This window comes from Astatotilapia calliptera, chromosome 20 (assembly GCF_964374335.1).
Source record: "Astatotilapia calliptera chromosome 20, fAstCal68.1, whole genome shotgun sequence".
In the NCBI taxonomy this organism is placed as follows: domain Eukaryota; kingdom Metazoa; phylum Chordata; class Actinopteri; order Cichliformes; family Cichlidae; genus Astatotilapia; species Astatotilapia calliptera.
Window position 1 is genome coordinate 34,390,213 of NC_137441.1, and position 16,587 is coordinate 34,406,799.

A 16,587-nucleotide genomic window follows, 5' to 3' on the forward strand; every position below is an offset into this window, starting at 1 on the left:
TATTGAAAAAGGGAGAATTAGAGGCTCAAAATTGAAAACTATAAAGAAACTGTATTGTGGAAAGCTGTAGAGCTAAAGATGCTTCTAAGAGTTCTACATTTTTACTCGTAGGAGTGCGAGAATAATTTATCATAAAATGGCTGTTCTCTCCTTTCCTTAAGCATCAGTGCAAATGCAAGGTGTACTGTGGTGAGTTCAATGCTCGTGTGTTCATAATAGGACCGAGCAGTGAAGGCTAAAACCTTCTACCATGGTAGCGTTGTTTGTTGTCTATTTATAGTCAAAAAAAAAGTTATATAACAAAATTTGCATTTTCGTTCAAGACAGTCTCCTTCGATCATATATTCATTTCAAAACTGCTGCACGTTTTGACAACAGCGTTGTGTAAACCTCGGTCCACACAGAGTATCTCAAAATATAGCAAACCCTCCCTGACAAAACAGGAGGGTAATGACGTGTTTAGTCATCGTCGTTACCTGAACAGATTTGTTTAGATATTGTGCGTGTGTGCGTTTGGCTGCACAGCATCAGCATCAGCGTTCCTCTCCGTCTGTCTCCGTGTTATACCTCTCTGTCTTTACACCGTGCACACTGACTGTTATGTAACGCACCAGTCCGGCGCACAAGGAGACACGATTCAGATGACACGTGGCAAACATGTCCAGGGATCCACGGCACTGTTGATTGTTCACTTGCTTACATGCAGCTCACCTGTCTATTTCCCCCCACGTGTTCCATATTAATGACACACATGCGCGTGAGCCGTGCAGCCTCGCTTCTGCTCTTGCTTCTTGTCTTTGCTTCTTGGCTTCAGGCAAATCTAATTACGGCCCCTAATCTAGTGTCATTCTGATACCAAAGGGAGCCGATGCTGCAGTGACACCAGATCAGGTGGTGACCTTGATGGGAGAACGTTTGCCCTGTGTGTCTTTGTCATTTGAGAGGTGGCAGGTTGCATCTGGATAGCTCCCTTGCAGGAAGGAGGTGCAGAAAGATGAGGGGGAATATATGTAAAGGAAGGTTGCTCCTCATCTTTCAGATAAATCTAGATTCGTGGCTCTTTTAGGCCATCTTATAGCTGAGACAGAAGGCCGGGAGGCTAGCTAGGTGATGACGCAGCAACGGCCCTCCCCGCCTGGTTGGTGGCCCGAGCAGGGCTGTGCCACGCTGAGCTGAGCTAGGCCGGGTCGTGGTTGCCATCACTGTTCAAGGCCGGCGAAAGATTTCAAGGAGAGGACATAGAAGGAAGGGAGGGAGGGAGAGATGAAGAGAGGACAGAGATGAAACAGACAACATGTGCAAGGATGCATGAGCACATTTGCTGTCCTTCATGCTGCAGCCAAGATAACCAAAACATGTTTTGCTGAGGACAAAGATCTGCCACAGACACAGCAGAGCGTCTCAAAAATAAGATGACTGAAGTCACCCCGTCACAAGTTCTTGCCCCATCATATCAGTGGATGTATATCGGAGAAAACGCAGCATTTTGTCTTGTGTGGACTGGTTAAAGATGTTTACAGTAATATTACCTTACAGTAATGGTTTAATTTTCATCTATTTTAATAACATTGTCAGGAATATTTCAGCATGCCTCTAGAGACAATGCAAAAATATATTTTTTTGCACACCAAATGGCATAAACAGGGCGAAAGCACGGCAAGGAATGCATGGGCATCTCATAGGAAGGCCTTATAGCATTCATATATTAATGTCTCTGTGACTGTGGGGCTTTCGGGCTAAAGGCGCCATAAACGCAGCCCATTTATCGCTTGCCACAAGGGTCAAAAAAGGGGGTCGCCGAATGGCTGTTGAGGCCCTCACGGATGCAGATGCTGCAGCCCTGCCTGCTGGATCGAGCTTCTGTGTCGAAGCCGCTCTTGGTTTCTCTCTCCCACCCATCCCCCCCTCCCGTCCTCCTCTTCGTCTTCCGCCCAGCTTCCCCGTTCTGGCTCCTCGTGCCCTGCTTCTCCTCAGCCTGCTGTTGCCACAGTTGCTCCCTGCCTGCCTGCTTCATTCGCTCTCCACCCCCCGCCTTCTCTGCCTCTCCTCCTCGTTCAGCTCTAGATTATGAAATTTTCAGTAGCTTTGCAGCAGCACTTTTGTCATGTGTTACCCAAAAAAAAGCGCTTCATGGATAGCTGTGGAGGACATGTGTGTCAGGGTGACAGTGGTGGTTATTGATTGTGCTGTGGTGCTGCTGCTGCTGCTGCATGTGATGTGTGTAATTATGCATTTGTTTGTGAGTCATGGATGTGTACCCTGCATATGTGCACGATGGCTGTGTTTAAGAGAAATGTCATGATGGGACATTTCCAAGCGTGTGATTGTCTTGACTGGTAGATGACAGTGTTAATGATGAGGGAGATGCACTGACCTATAATTATAATAAGAGAGGAAGGTTGGAGGAAGGAAGTGGGTCCAGTCATTTGAAACTGTGCTGACGTCTCCCTTCATTTAGGTAATATTGACATCAGGGGTGATCCGTCTTATTTGTAAGTGGACGCATTCGTCATTTTGTTTTTTTCAGACGTTTATGTCATAGTAAGAACTCGGGCACACACCTTATTTCTGTCCAAAACGCACAAAATACACGCGGTCATGTGACGCCACCGCCGTGAGGCACCTTGCTTCCCACCTCCCCACCCATCCACCCCGCTTCTCCTCTTTCCTCCTCCTCTCCCTCCCTCCTGACTCCGCTGTCGGTGTCTCTTCAGAGGCTTAGCGTGGAGTGAGAGATGCCTTGTTAAAAGCACAAGGGCCCCGTATCACTTGTGCAAATGCACAGTTCCATGAATGTTTCATGCAAATCGCCATGTTTTATTTAAACAATTATGAGGTTATCCACAGAAAGTGGCTCGCAAGCTCCTCTCGGTTTTGCCCGTTTCCTTCCCCTTAAAGACGCCACAGTGGGCGGTGCAGCACTGAGATTCTGGGACAACACACAGTCATCCTGCCAGCAGTTCTCACTTTATTTGCATTTGTTTAAAAGCAGCATTTTACTTAAATGACCAAATGCACGTTGTTTATTTATCGTCCGCATACTGGCCGTGTATGCCTTGCAGAAAATGTTTTCACAATGTTTCAAATAGGATGACATATACATTTTTAAATATTCCTTGCTATTGTTCTTTGTCTATTTATAATCTTTCTGATTGTTAACTGTCTCCCTCTCTCTCTCTCTCTCTGTTTCTTCTCTCCACAGACATTTATAGTGCTAAATAGAGGGAAGACAATCTTCCGTTTTAGTGCCACACCTGCCTTGTACTTAATAAGTCCTTTTAATCCGGTTAGGCGATTAGCTATTAAAATTTTGATACATTCATATCCTTTGAAATGGTTTCTAAACTGCTGGGACTGAAAAGGTTTCCTGTTTATGTGTATTATTCATGATGTGTTCTGTCTCTCTGCTCGCGCTGCTATCGACGTTTCCTGTGAGTGGAGGTACAGGAGAGAGTCGGTTTGTTACAGTCAAGAAAGAGCACAGAGGATGCCATGCAGTAGCCATTTTATCACTGAAGGGAAAGGCTAGCACAAATGATGAGTCATCCTTAACAGTCAGCCAAGCTAGACCTCTCGGTAAGCACATTATCGGTGCATTATCTACGAATCCAGAAGGAACAGTTGGAGGATGCACCCTCGATTTGAAGCACTGTTAAAGACATAAAAGGAAACTTGTTTTAGGACCTCAGCTGATCAGAGCTGCATGTTAATATTTTATGTGATTTTTGAAATATATTTTATTTGACTTGTTTTATCTTATCTATTTGCACAAGTTAAGGGAAGTGAGCCAGAAGGTGTGTCATGTGACACACGACTGTTTGGGCATCTGGTTTAAAAATGAAGCAGACTGTGCCCCACTGTGCCTCCTTCCTGCAGCAATGCAACCTGTGAGTTAGTGGTGCCCGCAGATACACGTGGTTTATTTAAAGATCTGTCCATAGATACTAAATGAGGCAAGGTGCATAATTAAAGGTTTTCCAGTTTAGGCACAAATTAATTATTTTTATAGATATATATAAAAAAGTAAGTAAAATAAAACAGAGAAGCAGTAATGTGAGTGGCATTTTATTTTGCCCACCTAAATCTACATTTGTGTAGAGTGCACTGTGTAGGTCTTTGCAACTGCTGGTTAATGCTGTACAGAAATATTGTTCAAATATTTCAAGGCACAACTAATACTGACCTCTGCAGGCATTTAAAGCCAAGTCTGAAGTTTCCCTGGTTTCCTTTGAGTGTCAGCCTCTCTGCACTGAAAGCTTTGCACCTTTAAAATGTACTGTAGTTTTGCATTTCCCCTAAATATATACTGTTTAAATATTTAATAGTAGTGGCTACGTTTAACCACCTTCAGTTAAGTGCTTTGAGTTCATGTCTTGACTTTAACTGTTTAAATATTGCTGGCTGTTTATGCGTACTCGACTGTAGGACATACGTTACCTACTGCAAGCTGTATTTTTTATTCTTATGTTTTACATGTCATGGAGGCTTGATGATGTATGTGATTACCACTACAGTCTGCGTTTTCCTTAACATGCTCCTCACTCTTTTCAGCATGATCATTATGTGTACTATTTTGACCAACTGTATATTCATGACCTTTAGCGATCCTCCTGAGTGGTCAAAACAAGTAGAGTAAGTACACTTTATCTGTTTTCATATATAAATGGGTGATAAATGTTTGTGTCCCTATGTTGGCACTACATCTGAGTCACAGATGGTCAAATTCTGTGAAATTTTAAATTTGAATTTTCTCTTTAAACCCTCTGCACAATAACCATACTATATATTTTTCACACAAGAATCAAGATTTCAGAAGAAAACACTGATGGGGCTGTATGCTGCAGTGTATTTGAAAACCTCTGTTTTCTGGAAATTTGTGTGGCTCAAATGTAATGAAGCAACATTCTAATAAAACATTAGACCGACAGAAAAGTGTTTTATCTGATTTTGCATGATTCTAATTTTATCTAACGTCGGCATTTCCTGGGTGTCTTAACAGTTAATGAAGGTGCAGGCACTTAGAAATGAGCGAGCTTTGATCTAGCGCGGTGAACTGATTCTGTCAACGCTTTGTCTTCCAGGTACACGTTCACGGGAATTTATACGTTCGAGTCTCTTGTAAAGATCACTGCGCGAGGCTTCTGTATAGATGGGTTTACATTCCTAAGAGATCCATGGAACTGGCTGGATTTCATGGTCATTTCGATGGCGTAAGTATTTTAATTTCGATCGAGCTCTGAGTAAATAGGATGTTAAATTGGACACAAATACGTTGCGTATTTGGGTTGGGTTAAAGTAAACTGATGTTTTAGTTATTATCTTTTGCCTGTTTCCTATCTGATAACCCGTCTTCTGTGTTTCCTCATTTGAGCCGAGACTTCTCTGGTTTTCTCTTTGGGAATCGAAGATCTCCATCTGACACTGCTCGGCCTCCTTGACAACACCCACACCTCACTGTCATTCAGTCTGATTCATCTCCCTCTCGCCATCCAACTCTTGTCATTCACATTTTCTCTCTCAGTCGTCAGGAGCCTGCAAAATCCAATTTAATGCTCAGTGTCTTCCCAGCGACTATAAGTCACCTAGTTTACTTATTTCCATATGAGCAAATACAGCCCCCACCCCTCCCCCCAAAAAGACCATCATACAAAATGTCATTGTTTCTCACAAAGCCCATCTTTGTCTGAATTGATCTTTTCACCGTTTATCTGCATGTAAATAATAAGCTGTTGTAACTGTGGTTTGATCCTGCAGGTATATAACAGAGTTTGTAAACCTAGGCAATGTCTCAGCTCTGCGCACGTTCAGGGTGTTGAGGGCATTGAAAACTATTTCTGTAATTCCAGGTAAGACAGGATGGTGCGGGGTGGGGGCAGTGGGGCGGGGTCGGTGTTAGGTGTGTGTGTCTTTCTTTCCTTTTACCTTCCACCCTTCTCCTCAGTGGACAGGCTCTGTGAGTGGCGTCGTTTCCTCCTGGTTCGGTGGTGTTGTGCTCTTGGCGTGTGTGGTTTTTGTCATCGTGTTTGTTCTGTGTGTGATCCTTCCCCTATTTCAGATATATAACAGAGTTTGTGGACCTGGGCAATGTATCTGCGCTGAGAACATTCAGAGTTCTCCGAGCATTGAAAACTATCTCTGTCATTCCAGGTGAGACTCAGTTTAAACACTAAGGCTGATCCTCTCACCCTTTCCTTTCTACTCACTATTATTATAATTACTATTATGATTTTAGCGATATTAAAAAAAAAAAATTGGAGAAAACCATTTTTTGATTTATTTTTCCTCCAAAATTATCAAAAATGGTACTAATACATTTTTGATAGGCTTTGCAGTCTCCTCTAGGGCCCTCCAAAGTGTCTGCACTCTCTTCTGCCCCGGTAGCGCTCTTGTTTCCAAGGCAGCTTTTGTCTTTAAGGAGAAATAGCTTCAACTCACTCAACTTCAAATAGCTTTTCAGAAGAAGCAAATGCCGTTACTTATGGCAAAGAAATGTGTTGTTAGAACACTGTAAACTTACAATATGCATGTTATGTTTTATGAGAAAAGAAAAATCAGACAGCTTTAATCCCTGTAGTTGTTCCTAATTGGAAATTTGAGAGGATTCCTAGTAATGGGGTCCAAAACAAACCTGTGAGCTGTATTTTATGAGAAAAGGTATAGCTCTTATACAGATCTTATAGAACATACCCATTACTTATGTATGAAGACTGCCAAGCCTAGTTTGTGAACATACCTCTTATGCTGCATGATGCTTTTCGGTCACTTGCTTTTATAATATTAGCCTACCAAGAGCTTGGCTGATTAATGGCATTGAAAGTTTGATTTGCCCTCTTTTTTGTTTTTTAGCTTGTTGATTGATTTTTTTTCTCTGTTTTTACGACCTCCTTGAATGATATATCACAAAAAAAAAAAAGATATTTGGGAATGCAGATGGAATGGTAACGCTGACCGGACATCTGACCGGAGAACATTAAACACATGTTGCAAAACAGCCACTAAAGATTGCTTTCTTTTTCAAATTACACATTCATGCTGAAATTTGAAAAAGTCTTCTTTGAGTGCAGACGATTTAGATATCAGTTTGGCATTTTGGGAAATATGCTTGTTTGTTTTTGGGCTCAAAGTTGGATGAGAAAATTGATACCATTCTCATGCCAGTACCTAAAGTTACTGCGAGCATCTGGTTAACTTAAAGACTGCAAACAGACTTCCTGGCTCTGTCCAAAGACAGCAGCCACCTAAAAGCAGCTCCAAACATCCTTATTTAACACATCGTATCTGCTTTTTTAAAATCTGACGAAACACTGGTTGGTAGGATGTATTGATCTTCTAATGTAGCGTTCAGCCACAAAATTAATTACATATTTCCCCAAAATTCTGGACTCTCTGTTAAAATGCTGGTACAGAAGTAATGAAATTGGAGCTTTTATTGATTTTTATAGATTTGTTTAATAAAGCAAACAGTAATCCATGTGAATGGGAGGGCTTTTTCCAGGGAAACATAGATCTGTTAGTTTGATTTGATAATTTTTTTCATGTGCTTGTAAATAAGATGTATGGTGATTTAAAGTGGACCTGCTATGCTTATTTCTAGCTCCACGCTTTAATTGTTGGACTCTGAGTTCTAGTTTAAGTCTTTACTGCTTTTTTAGATTATGCTGGGGCTTTGTGCGACCCCCGAATGCATCAAGCTGTTGCATTCCCCCCGTTATACAAGCTTTCTTTTGATTGGCTGTCCTTTGCAAACAAAAGGTGGGTGGAGCTTCTGTGCATTTAGATATCTTGAAATCCTTGAAAAAAACTGCCAGAAACGGAGCATTTACCTGCTTTAAGCCTGAGGTTTTTGCTCTTACATAGCATGAACATCAGCTGCTGTAACAGCACATGAGGAAATAAAGAAATTATAATAGGTCCCTTTAAACACGAGCAGCTCCTTACATGTCTGGTTTGACGGAGCTTTTAGTAAGATTATTTGAAAGTCTAAATTAAGATCATAATTTATCGAAAGCTTGTAGCAGGTCAAGCCTGCTGTACGTGTAGTGGGTGAGCAGTAAAAATGGGGCGTGGGCGATCCTGCCTCCATCTTTGAGTTCCTCGTGGATCTGTGCGAATGCTGCCAGAGGAGGCTGGTCTGGAAGTTAAAGCGATTTTGTCTTTAGTGGATGAGACAGACTACAGGGTCGCGGTATGGGGAGTCAGTGCTTTCCTAATGACACCTTACACAAGACAGTTCAAGAAAGTGCCCACACCGGCACTGGCATTGAATTGCTTCTGTTCAGCCTTGGAGTTTAAATGACCTGCATGTGGTTTAATGCCCCCCTGCCTGTGCCTCTGTCCCTCTCATGGCCTCTCGTTGTGCTGCTGTGCTCTTTTCCTTATGGATTTCCTCTCACTTATAGAAAGTCTTCCCCCTCTTTTTTACTTCATCCGTCATTGGCAATGAAATGCTAATTTCTTCTGTTGAAGAGCCCATTATTTGGATTTGAGATCTGTTGCAATAATCTGAAAAGAGTGGGAAGGCTCCTGAATATTTCCTGTTTGTTGTTTCTAGAGATGTTCTGTATGTAAACTCCCAGTTTTGTCCAAAATGTATTACTACCCATATCTAAAATTTATAGTATTTTACCAGTTCAGATTTTTATTTATAAAATGATCCCTTTTGTTTTGATGTTGAATTTAGTTAAAAATGAACATTTAGTTGTATATTCAAGTCGATGACAATACATCTATTATTTCTATTTATAATTAAATTCAGTGGGAAGGTTTTCAAATGTAGTCTCAGCCAGATTTTTATGAACATCTTAAGATGCAGGGATTTACGGGCTTCGTCCCAGTGACAAATTTAAAAAGATGAGCTCTAGTAGCAGCTGACACTCCAGAGATTAACACATGGGACATGAGGAGCTCCTGCATCACCTGTGTGGTTTGTGAATGTGTGTGTGTGTGTGTGTGTGTGTTTGTGTGCGTGCGCATGTGTGATTGTGGCTGGCCTGCAGGCCTGAAGACCATTGTGGGTGCCCTGATCCAATCTGTGAAGAAGCTTTCGGATGTGATGATCCTGACCGTCTTCTGTTTGAGCGTCTTTGCCCTCATTGGTCTCCAGCTCTTCATGGGTAACCTGCGCCACAAGTGTGTGTTCTGGCCAATCAACACCAACGAGAGTTACCTAGCCAATGGCAGTAAGGGCTTTGACTGGGACGAATACATCACGAACGACAGTAAGTAGAGTCAAGGCGTCACCAACGGTGACCTGGCACGGAGGTCAGAGTATGAGTCAACCCATATGCTTGAATGGGGAAACAATATGTCGTTTTGGCACTTAAAGGAATTTGTTTCAAATGAACTGAAGTCAAAATTTCTGAGTGAGCTGGAGTCAGAAATGCGCTGAATGGAGTAAATTTAGTAAATCTCGACAGAATGTGAGCGAAATTACTCAGTTTGGCAGTTTTTCTTTCTTGCTTTTTTCCCCCTCTCAGCCAACTTCTACTTCCTGCCTGGCCAGTTGGACGCTCTGCTCTGTGGGAACAGCTCAGACTCTGGGTGAGTTGCCTTCTCCACCCTTCAAAAAGAGTACCAAGATTTGCTGTAGCTCCTCTGTGTGCTTATAGTCAGACTACATTATCAGTAAATAGTGCTGACTCATTTTTGGGCTGAATGCCCTGTTCTGTCTCTATGTGTCTCTCTCTCGCTCTCTCTCCACCCCTCAGCCGCTGCCCGGAGGGCTACACATGCATGAAAGCTGGGAGGAATCCAAACTACGGCTACACCAGCTTTGACAGCTTCGGCTGGGCCTTCCTGGCTCTCTTCCGACTCATGACACAGGACTTCTGGGAGAACCTTTACATGCTGGTAAAGCAGATGTGTCCACACCTTCAGCTTGTTTCACCATGTAACAGCCCTCAGTGCTGAAATCTGATTGATATTTGGCCTTTGGACAGATTTTATCGAGGCTTCAAAGGTGTTAATTTTGATGAACATATATTATAATTCAAACAAAGTCACCAAAAGCATAGATAAATAAATAATGCTAGCCTGAAGTGCAATAGAGTGGCAGCCTGCCCAGAGTGTATCACACCTCTTGCCATGTGACAGCTGGGATAGGCTCCGCCCCCAATAGTACAACCCTTAACTGGATAAATCAATGAAATGATTAAAAAAGGATGGTGCGATGGATGGTTTGTTTCTCATCCATTATTAGTGACAGCAGCTTTTTAAAGATTTCTTTTGCCTTTACTGGTTAGTTCACTGGTGAAGATTAGACAGGAAGAGAGGAAGAAATACAGCAGTCAAGGTCAAGGTCAAGGTAACTTTATTTATACCCAAAGGCAAGGTAAATTTGCTTTACAGAAAAATGACAGCATTTGGCATCCCTTTAAAAACACACATACCTAGTAAATATATATGTTCAGCTGTGTGTGTGGGCACCTGCTCAACCAGTGAGCTAAACTGGTGCCTGATGACAGCAGTCTTCAACTGCACCACTAAAGCTGAAAAACTCGCCTCAAACGGTGAATGAACTGATTTTGGATAAAAATGTGACCTCACATGTCCAATTTTGCAAAAACATTTTTTAAGCGATCCAGTTGACAGACAAACCAATCGCATGGTGGAGGTGGTTATCAGCTGTCTAGTGATTTTATTACACTGCAGCACAAATGCCAATAAAAAATTGTGTACCAAACATCCTGTAATTATTCAAATTACATTATTCAAAAACTGGTGGTGGCTTCTGCATTCAGCTCTAGTTCACCTCCAAGTTTATCCCCTGTTCTCAGTCTCATGTGGATACTGTGGCCCCGTCACCGCCATCTGGTCTGTCTTGCAGGCTGTTCCACATTAAGCTTCCCTGAAATGGTGGAGACAGCCCTGCCTCCACGTACAAGTGGAAGGAAGGAAGCATGAAATATTAAGGGCTGAGGATTACAGTATGACCAATGAGAGCGATGAGACCTGATGAGAGCATCCTGGCACATATTTCTATTTTCGCTCTCATCTTTGAAATTCAGCTTCCAACTGCAGGCTCTCGCTCATACTGTACGCCGTATGTGTAGAATAATCATTACGTAGCCGCTTTTGGTTTGGTGTAAGGACATTAAGTAATAAAACGCCTTCCTATGGATCATATTTGTTTCTCAGTACTGAGCATTTTATTATATATGTAAGATTTAGTTTTGTGCCACTAAAATAGAACGTTTGAGCCAAATGTCCTGCACGCACTTCTCAGCATCACGTCAACTGCATGCATAATTGATGGGTGAGGATATTTCACTTCTCTACCTGCTAGAGTCCTTTTTCTCTCCTTTTTGCTGCCTGAAGACGTATTTCATTTTTTGATGAGGTGCATGAGCGAGAACATTTTTAGTCAAATTTGGGATCCTTTCATGATGACTATTCGTTTGCTGGTTTATCTAAACCTAAAAATATAACAGTGCGAGAATGACTTTAACAATTGTATGTTAGCATGAAGACAAAGTGAGACCAATGAGCTTTCTCCTTTGTGTGTTCATCTGTTCAGCTGTACCTCTGCTGCTCAGTCTCCTCACTTCTCATCTCCAGTGGGCATAGCGTCCAAATCTGTAGAAATAGTTTGGCTATTCACAGTGAGCGTGCAAAGTAGGTCAGTTCTTTCTGATGAACAATACAGTCTCACATGGAGGGTTTTAATGAGCACAAAGTATAAAATCATTTACTCAATTTATTTCCACACATTGTTTTCACATCAGAAACAGACAAATGAAATCATGTGAGCTGTTTTAAGTTAAGATTTGACTCTTCTGTCCTCAGAAGGTGAGAGACATTTACCCTCCTCACTTGAGGCTTGCATTCATTTTTGCCCCCAGGAATGCTCAGACCAGTGTACGTCTTCTATTTCTTTCTGATGAGTCATATTAAGAGATGAGCAGTGAGGCTGACGTTGATTGTGGCGTTGAAGTCATGTATCAGATCTCACGGGTCTGCTGTTTTCTTCCTCTCTCTCCCCGGACCTCTGTGGCACTGCCTCCTAACAGACCCTCAGGGCGGCAGGGAAGACCTACATGATTTTCTTTGTCTTGGTGATCTTTGTGGGTTCTTTCTACTTGGTGAATCTGATCTTGGCTGTGGTAGCCATGGCCTATGAGGAGCAGAATCAGGCCACCATGGAAGAGGCCGCGCAGAAGGAAGAAGAATTCAAGGCGATGCTGGAGCAGCTAAAGAAGCAGCAAGAAGATGCTCAGGTGAGTCCTCTGCAAGTTGAAGGCAAAACTTTTTCATGGATTGTGTCAAAATATCGTTCTGACTTCACTCGCGTGCTCGTTTCTCGGTAGACGGCTGCAATGGCAACCTCTGCAGGCACAGTGTCGGAGGATGCGGTTGAAGACGATGGAGGAGGGCGTCTTTCCTGCAGTTCGTCCGAGATGTCGAAGCTCAGCTCCAAGAGCGCTAAAGAGCGCCGCAACCGTAAGAAGAAGTGGCGGCAGAAGGAGCAGGAGAAGGAGAAAGGCGACAGCGAGAAGTTTGTCAAGTCAGAGTCGGACGATGGCAGCAAAAGGAGCCGCTTCAGATTCCCCGATAACCGCCTGGGCCGAAAGTCTTCCATCATGAACCAGGTGAGGAAGATATTCCCTTTTGTTAGCAATGATCAGATGCTGACATTTTGATTGAAAGGAAAATTTAAGCTAAATTATAACAAGATATAAACTGTTAGTAATTTTACACGATAAACAGAATTTGCAGCTCAAGAATAAAAACACTGAATTTGACAAACTCTTCTCTGGGGATGAGTATTTCACTCATGATCATGCTGTGATGTAGATTTTTTCACACATGTTGGGGATGGTACTAGAAGTCTTGCAGGAAAAAGAAAATCTAAAATCACCAACATATAAGAAAATATCTACATGGCTAGCGTAAAGCTGTATGAGGCCTTTTGTGCCAAAATGAGACCAAATGAAACTCAAACAACACACAGAATTAGAACAGATACCTTTTCATGTCTATGAATAGAATATAGACGTCAGTAAGTCACATGGCTGCAGGGACGGCATTCTTACTACTTTTCATTTTCAGTGTGTGAAATATAAGATTGCACTTACAGAGCAGCGTGTAGTGAAGCACATGTCCAGGGGCCTCAGTGGGGGTTAAGCCTAGGCATAGATAGTGTACAAAGGCGTGAACTGGTGTGCCTTAAAATGTATGTGTGTGGATCGGCCTCATATCCTACCTCCACATGTGCAAATTCTACTATACAGTAAATGGTTGATGCAAAGGGCCTCATAATTGACTAAATCAGAAATGAGCGACCTTATTTATTTGTGATTTGCATCCATACATTCCCAGCAGGTCCCTGAGGTCATGTGACCAGGGCTTGCTGGTTGTCAAACACACGAGGCGACAGAGCTTTTGTAACTGTGGCCCCCAAACTGTGGAACTCTCTCCCTTTGAGCCTGAGATCTGTGGACCCAGTGGTCGCTTTTAAAAAACAGCTAAAAAATCATCTTTTTAAACTTGCTTTTGGTTGATTTTTATTTTTATGTTTTAGCTTCTGTGGCGCACTTAGTGATTGTTATCTTGATAGGTGCTATATAAATACAATTTTACTTTTTTTTTTTTACTAATTGCTTGGTTTTCCAGTCAAACATTCCTCTGGGATTACCTGAGCATTCATTGCAGCTCTATGTGTCGCAGCAGCATTTATTTGTTTTACAGGAATCAAGCTGACTGATTTAAAGCTTGTCAAAATGATTGTGATACCACTTGCCTGAGGATGTCATTTAAGGGTAGAAATTGATCTTTTCTTGTCTGAACTTGGCCTGCAGTATGATTGAGGCTCTGGTGAGGGTACGCATCGGCTTTATTCACAGACAACAAATTTACGTAGTCAATAAATGAGACAACCGGAGGAGGCTTTATGGCACTCACTAACTTGGTGATACGGTGGACTACTGACTCTTCTGCGGTTCTCTAATTTTGTATCATCTGTCTTAGATCTCGACAAGCAATGACATTCATGAAAATCTGGTAGTCTGATTAATGGGAGGTAAAACTATCAATGAAAGGAAGCCAGACGTCCTTTAACAGTTTGGCTCAGTCTTCTGTGAGCGAAGTTTTTAGTTTAGAGATTTTAGTTACAGCTGCAACTTAAGGGCGCTCACAGAACAACTTAAAATAACACTGCTAAATACTTGGATCACTTCATTGAAGTTAATATGTGTGTTAGTGAAAAAGTGCATCATGAAGTCAGACTAACAATTGTGGTTGCTTCAGCTTAGGAGGTAATGCAGGTCATCTGTTAGTTTGATGGTTCGATTCCTTGCTTCTCCAGTGTGCATGGGTAAGATGCTCATCCCGAGTTCGCCAGTGGATACATCGGCTTATAACTGTGTGGTTAGATAGAAAGTGTTTGTGTCAGTGGATGATTGAGGCATGTCGTATTGGAGTGTTCAGATAGAATAGATAGGTGTGATATAAGAACCGGTCTATCTGCATCATTACAGATAAAAAGATTCCTCTCATTGACCACCTCACCATCAGCTTCCATTTCCTCTTTCTTGCACACGTCTCATAGGTCAACGGTTCCACAGAGATGCTCGCATTTTCCTGGCCACTTGTTCTGGATATCAACTTTTGTGCTGGAAGTAGTGTGCGCCTCATTTTTGCCTGTTTTTGTGTGTACCCAACGTTGATGTATGAGGCCTCATTTTCAGAATTATTTACACAAATCTGTAACAGGGAGCAGTCCTGCTGCTGTGCTTAGACCGTGCTCGAGCTTCGCTGACTTTTAATTTTTTTGTGTTCTATGGAGAAGTATTCAGCTGACGAATTAACGAGGCCTACGGGCCTTATGTAACGCTTTTCTGTGAAAATCCTTCATGTGACATGCAATGGATCCTTTGCGCTTTTCACTCATCTTCTACACAACCAGAGGGCTATTGTCAAAACATTTGATTTCCCGTGAGCTAGCATACTTTGTGTAGAGCTAAAAAAATAGCTGGATCAATGCTAGCTACATTCCAGATTGTTGCTGTCGTGACTCATGTTCAGATTGCACTTGTCTCAGACGCCTGTATCTCTGTCCTGTGTGTGTGTGTGTGACCTTGACACTGAAGCATATCACTAACCTAATTATCTAGTTCTTGTTTATTTAGTCAGAAGAATATGGCTCCTCGTGGGAAGGAGCCCTTGCTGCATTAAATTTCCCACAGATGTTGGCTTTCATCTTGTCCTCTGGAGTTGATGGGCCCAGAAGGGCCCAGGGCTCCATCACACAAATATCTCCTCTTCTCATCCTTTTTCTATTTCCTTCCTCCAGTCTCTCCTGAGTATACCGGGCTCACCCTTCCTCTCACGCCACAACAGCAAGAGCAGCATCTTCAGTTTTAAGGGCCGCAGCAAGGACGTGGGCTCGGAGAACGAATTCGCCGACGATGAGCACAGCACCGTCGAGGAGTGCGAGGAGCGGCGAGGCTCCCTGTTCAGCCCGTACCGGCGGAGCAGCTACACTGGCTTCCATGGCAAGAGGAACAGCACGGTGGACTGCAACGGCGTGGTGTCGCTCATTGGCCCCGGGCCCGGTGGACGCCTTCTGCCTGAGGTGAAAATAGATAAGGCAGCTACTGACGAAAGTGTAAGGAAGTCAATGAGTAGACCTATCTAGGCATGGCCCCCCTCTCGTCCGTTACGTTTCTTTCTGGCTCTCTATCCTCTACTGTCATCTTTGCAAGTCCGTATGTATCTCTTGGCTAAGCGCTCGCGCCTCCCCTCCCCCAGCCCCTGCAGTGTATGCTGCCCTCCAACTGTAGGCAAAGGATGGGAAAATAAACGTGATTATAGCATTTATACTTAAACCAACCTTTCACAAGTTAGCTTCATACTTGGTCTATCAGTGACTTCCAGGCAATTTTACTGTTTGAAATGAATGATGACTGTTAATGTTTTGAATATGTCAGCATCAAACTTATAACTCATAAAGTACCTGCACTCAAAATCATTCAGCTGCTCACTGACCCGTTAGTGTACAGATCAGAGAAAGAAGTAACACACAGTTTTGTGTTTTAAGTTCCCGTTCACACACTAGCAGTAATGAAACACAGTTTTTGTTAACAAATGGCATATAATGATTGGTTAACATGCTCCAGTGTGTTGATGTGTTCCTCCAGGCATCCGGGTCCTCTGCTAGCCTGTGTGGGTAGATCTGCAATAGAAGCCGGAGGAAACAGAGGGGACCAGCTTTATAGAGCCACAGACAATTTTATCTGCTTCCCTAATTCCCTGATTCCATCCCAGAGTATATGTATCTAGCTATCTACATAAATATATATGTATAAATATATACACACCATCCTATTAGGCTTTCGAAAAATACTTTAAGAAATGAAGGAGGGCTGCTGTCCTTGTCTGTCTATACCTTTCTATGTTTTCCAGTCTCTCCCTGGTCAGCATTAGCAAATTAGTTGTGCGTCATTCTAGTTAGCATGGTAGATTTAAACCCCAAATTAGAACAAGCATGATGTAGACAAACCAAACTTTGGTTATGATGTCTGTTATTTCCTCTCCTTCTCTTTGACTTGGAGCATGCTCATGCATGACAACTGGATGAATTTGAACTAC

The 16,587-nt window shown here is 42.6% G+C and overlaps 1 protein-coding gene across 4 annotated transcripts in view; it reads left to right on the forward strand.

The window, feature by feature from the left end:
- Window positions 1–4,537: 4,537 nt before the first annotated feature.
- Window positions 4,538–16,587, forward strand: part of scn8aa (sodium channel, voltage gated, type VIII, alpha subunit a) — a 39,674-nt gene continuing 27,624 nt past the window's right edge. The window contains exons 1-9 of one of the 4 annotated variants that reach the window (XM_026153111.2): window positions 4,538–4,632; window positions 5,082–5,210; window positions 5,755–5,846; window positions 8,997–9,218; window positions 9,477–9,540; window positions 9,708–9,849; window positions 12,009–12,215; window positions 12,306–12,587; window positions 15,290–15,604. In XM_026153111.2, coding sequence (XP_026008896.2) covers window positions 4,553–4,632; window positions 5,082–5,210; window positions 5,755–5,846; window positions 8,997–9,218; window positions 9,477–9,540; window positions 9,708–9,849; window positions 12,009–12,215; window positions 12,306–12,587; window positions 15,290–15,604 — 1,533 coding nt within the window. In that variant the 5' untranslated portion in view covers window positions 4,538–4,552. Of the gene's footprint in view, window positions 4,633–5,081; window positions 5,211–5,754; window positions 5,847–6,055; window positions 6,148–8,996; window positions 9,219–9,476; window positions 9,541–9,707; window positions 9,850–12,008; window positions 12,216–12,305; window positions 12,588–15,289; window positions 15,605–16,587 lie in introns of all 4 variants that reach the window. The other 3 variants (XM_026153113.2, XM_026153109.2, XM_026153112.2) reach the window with 3 other exon arrangements.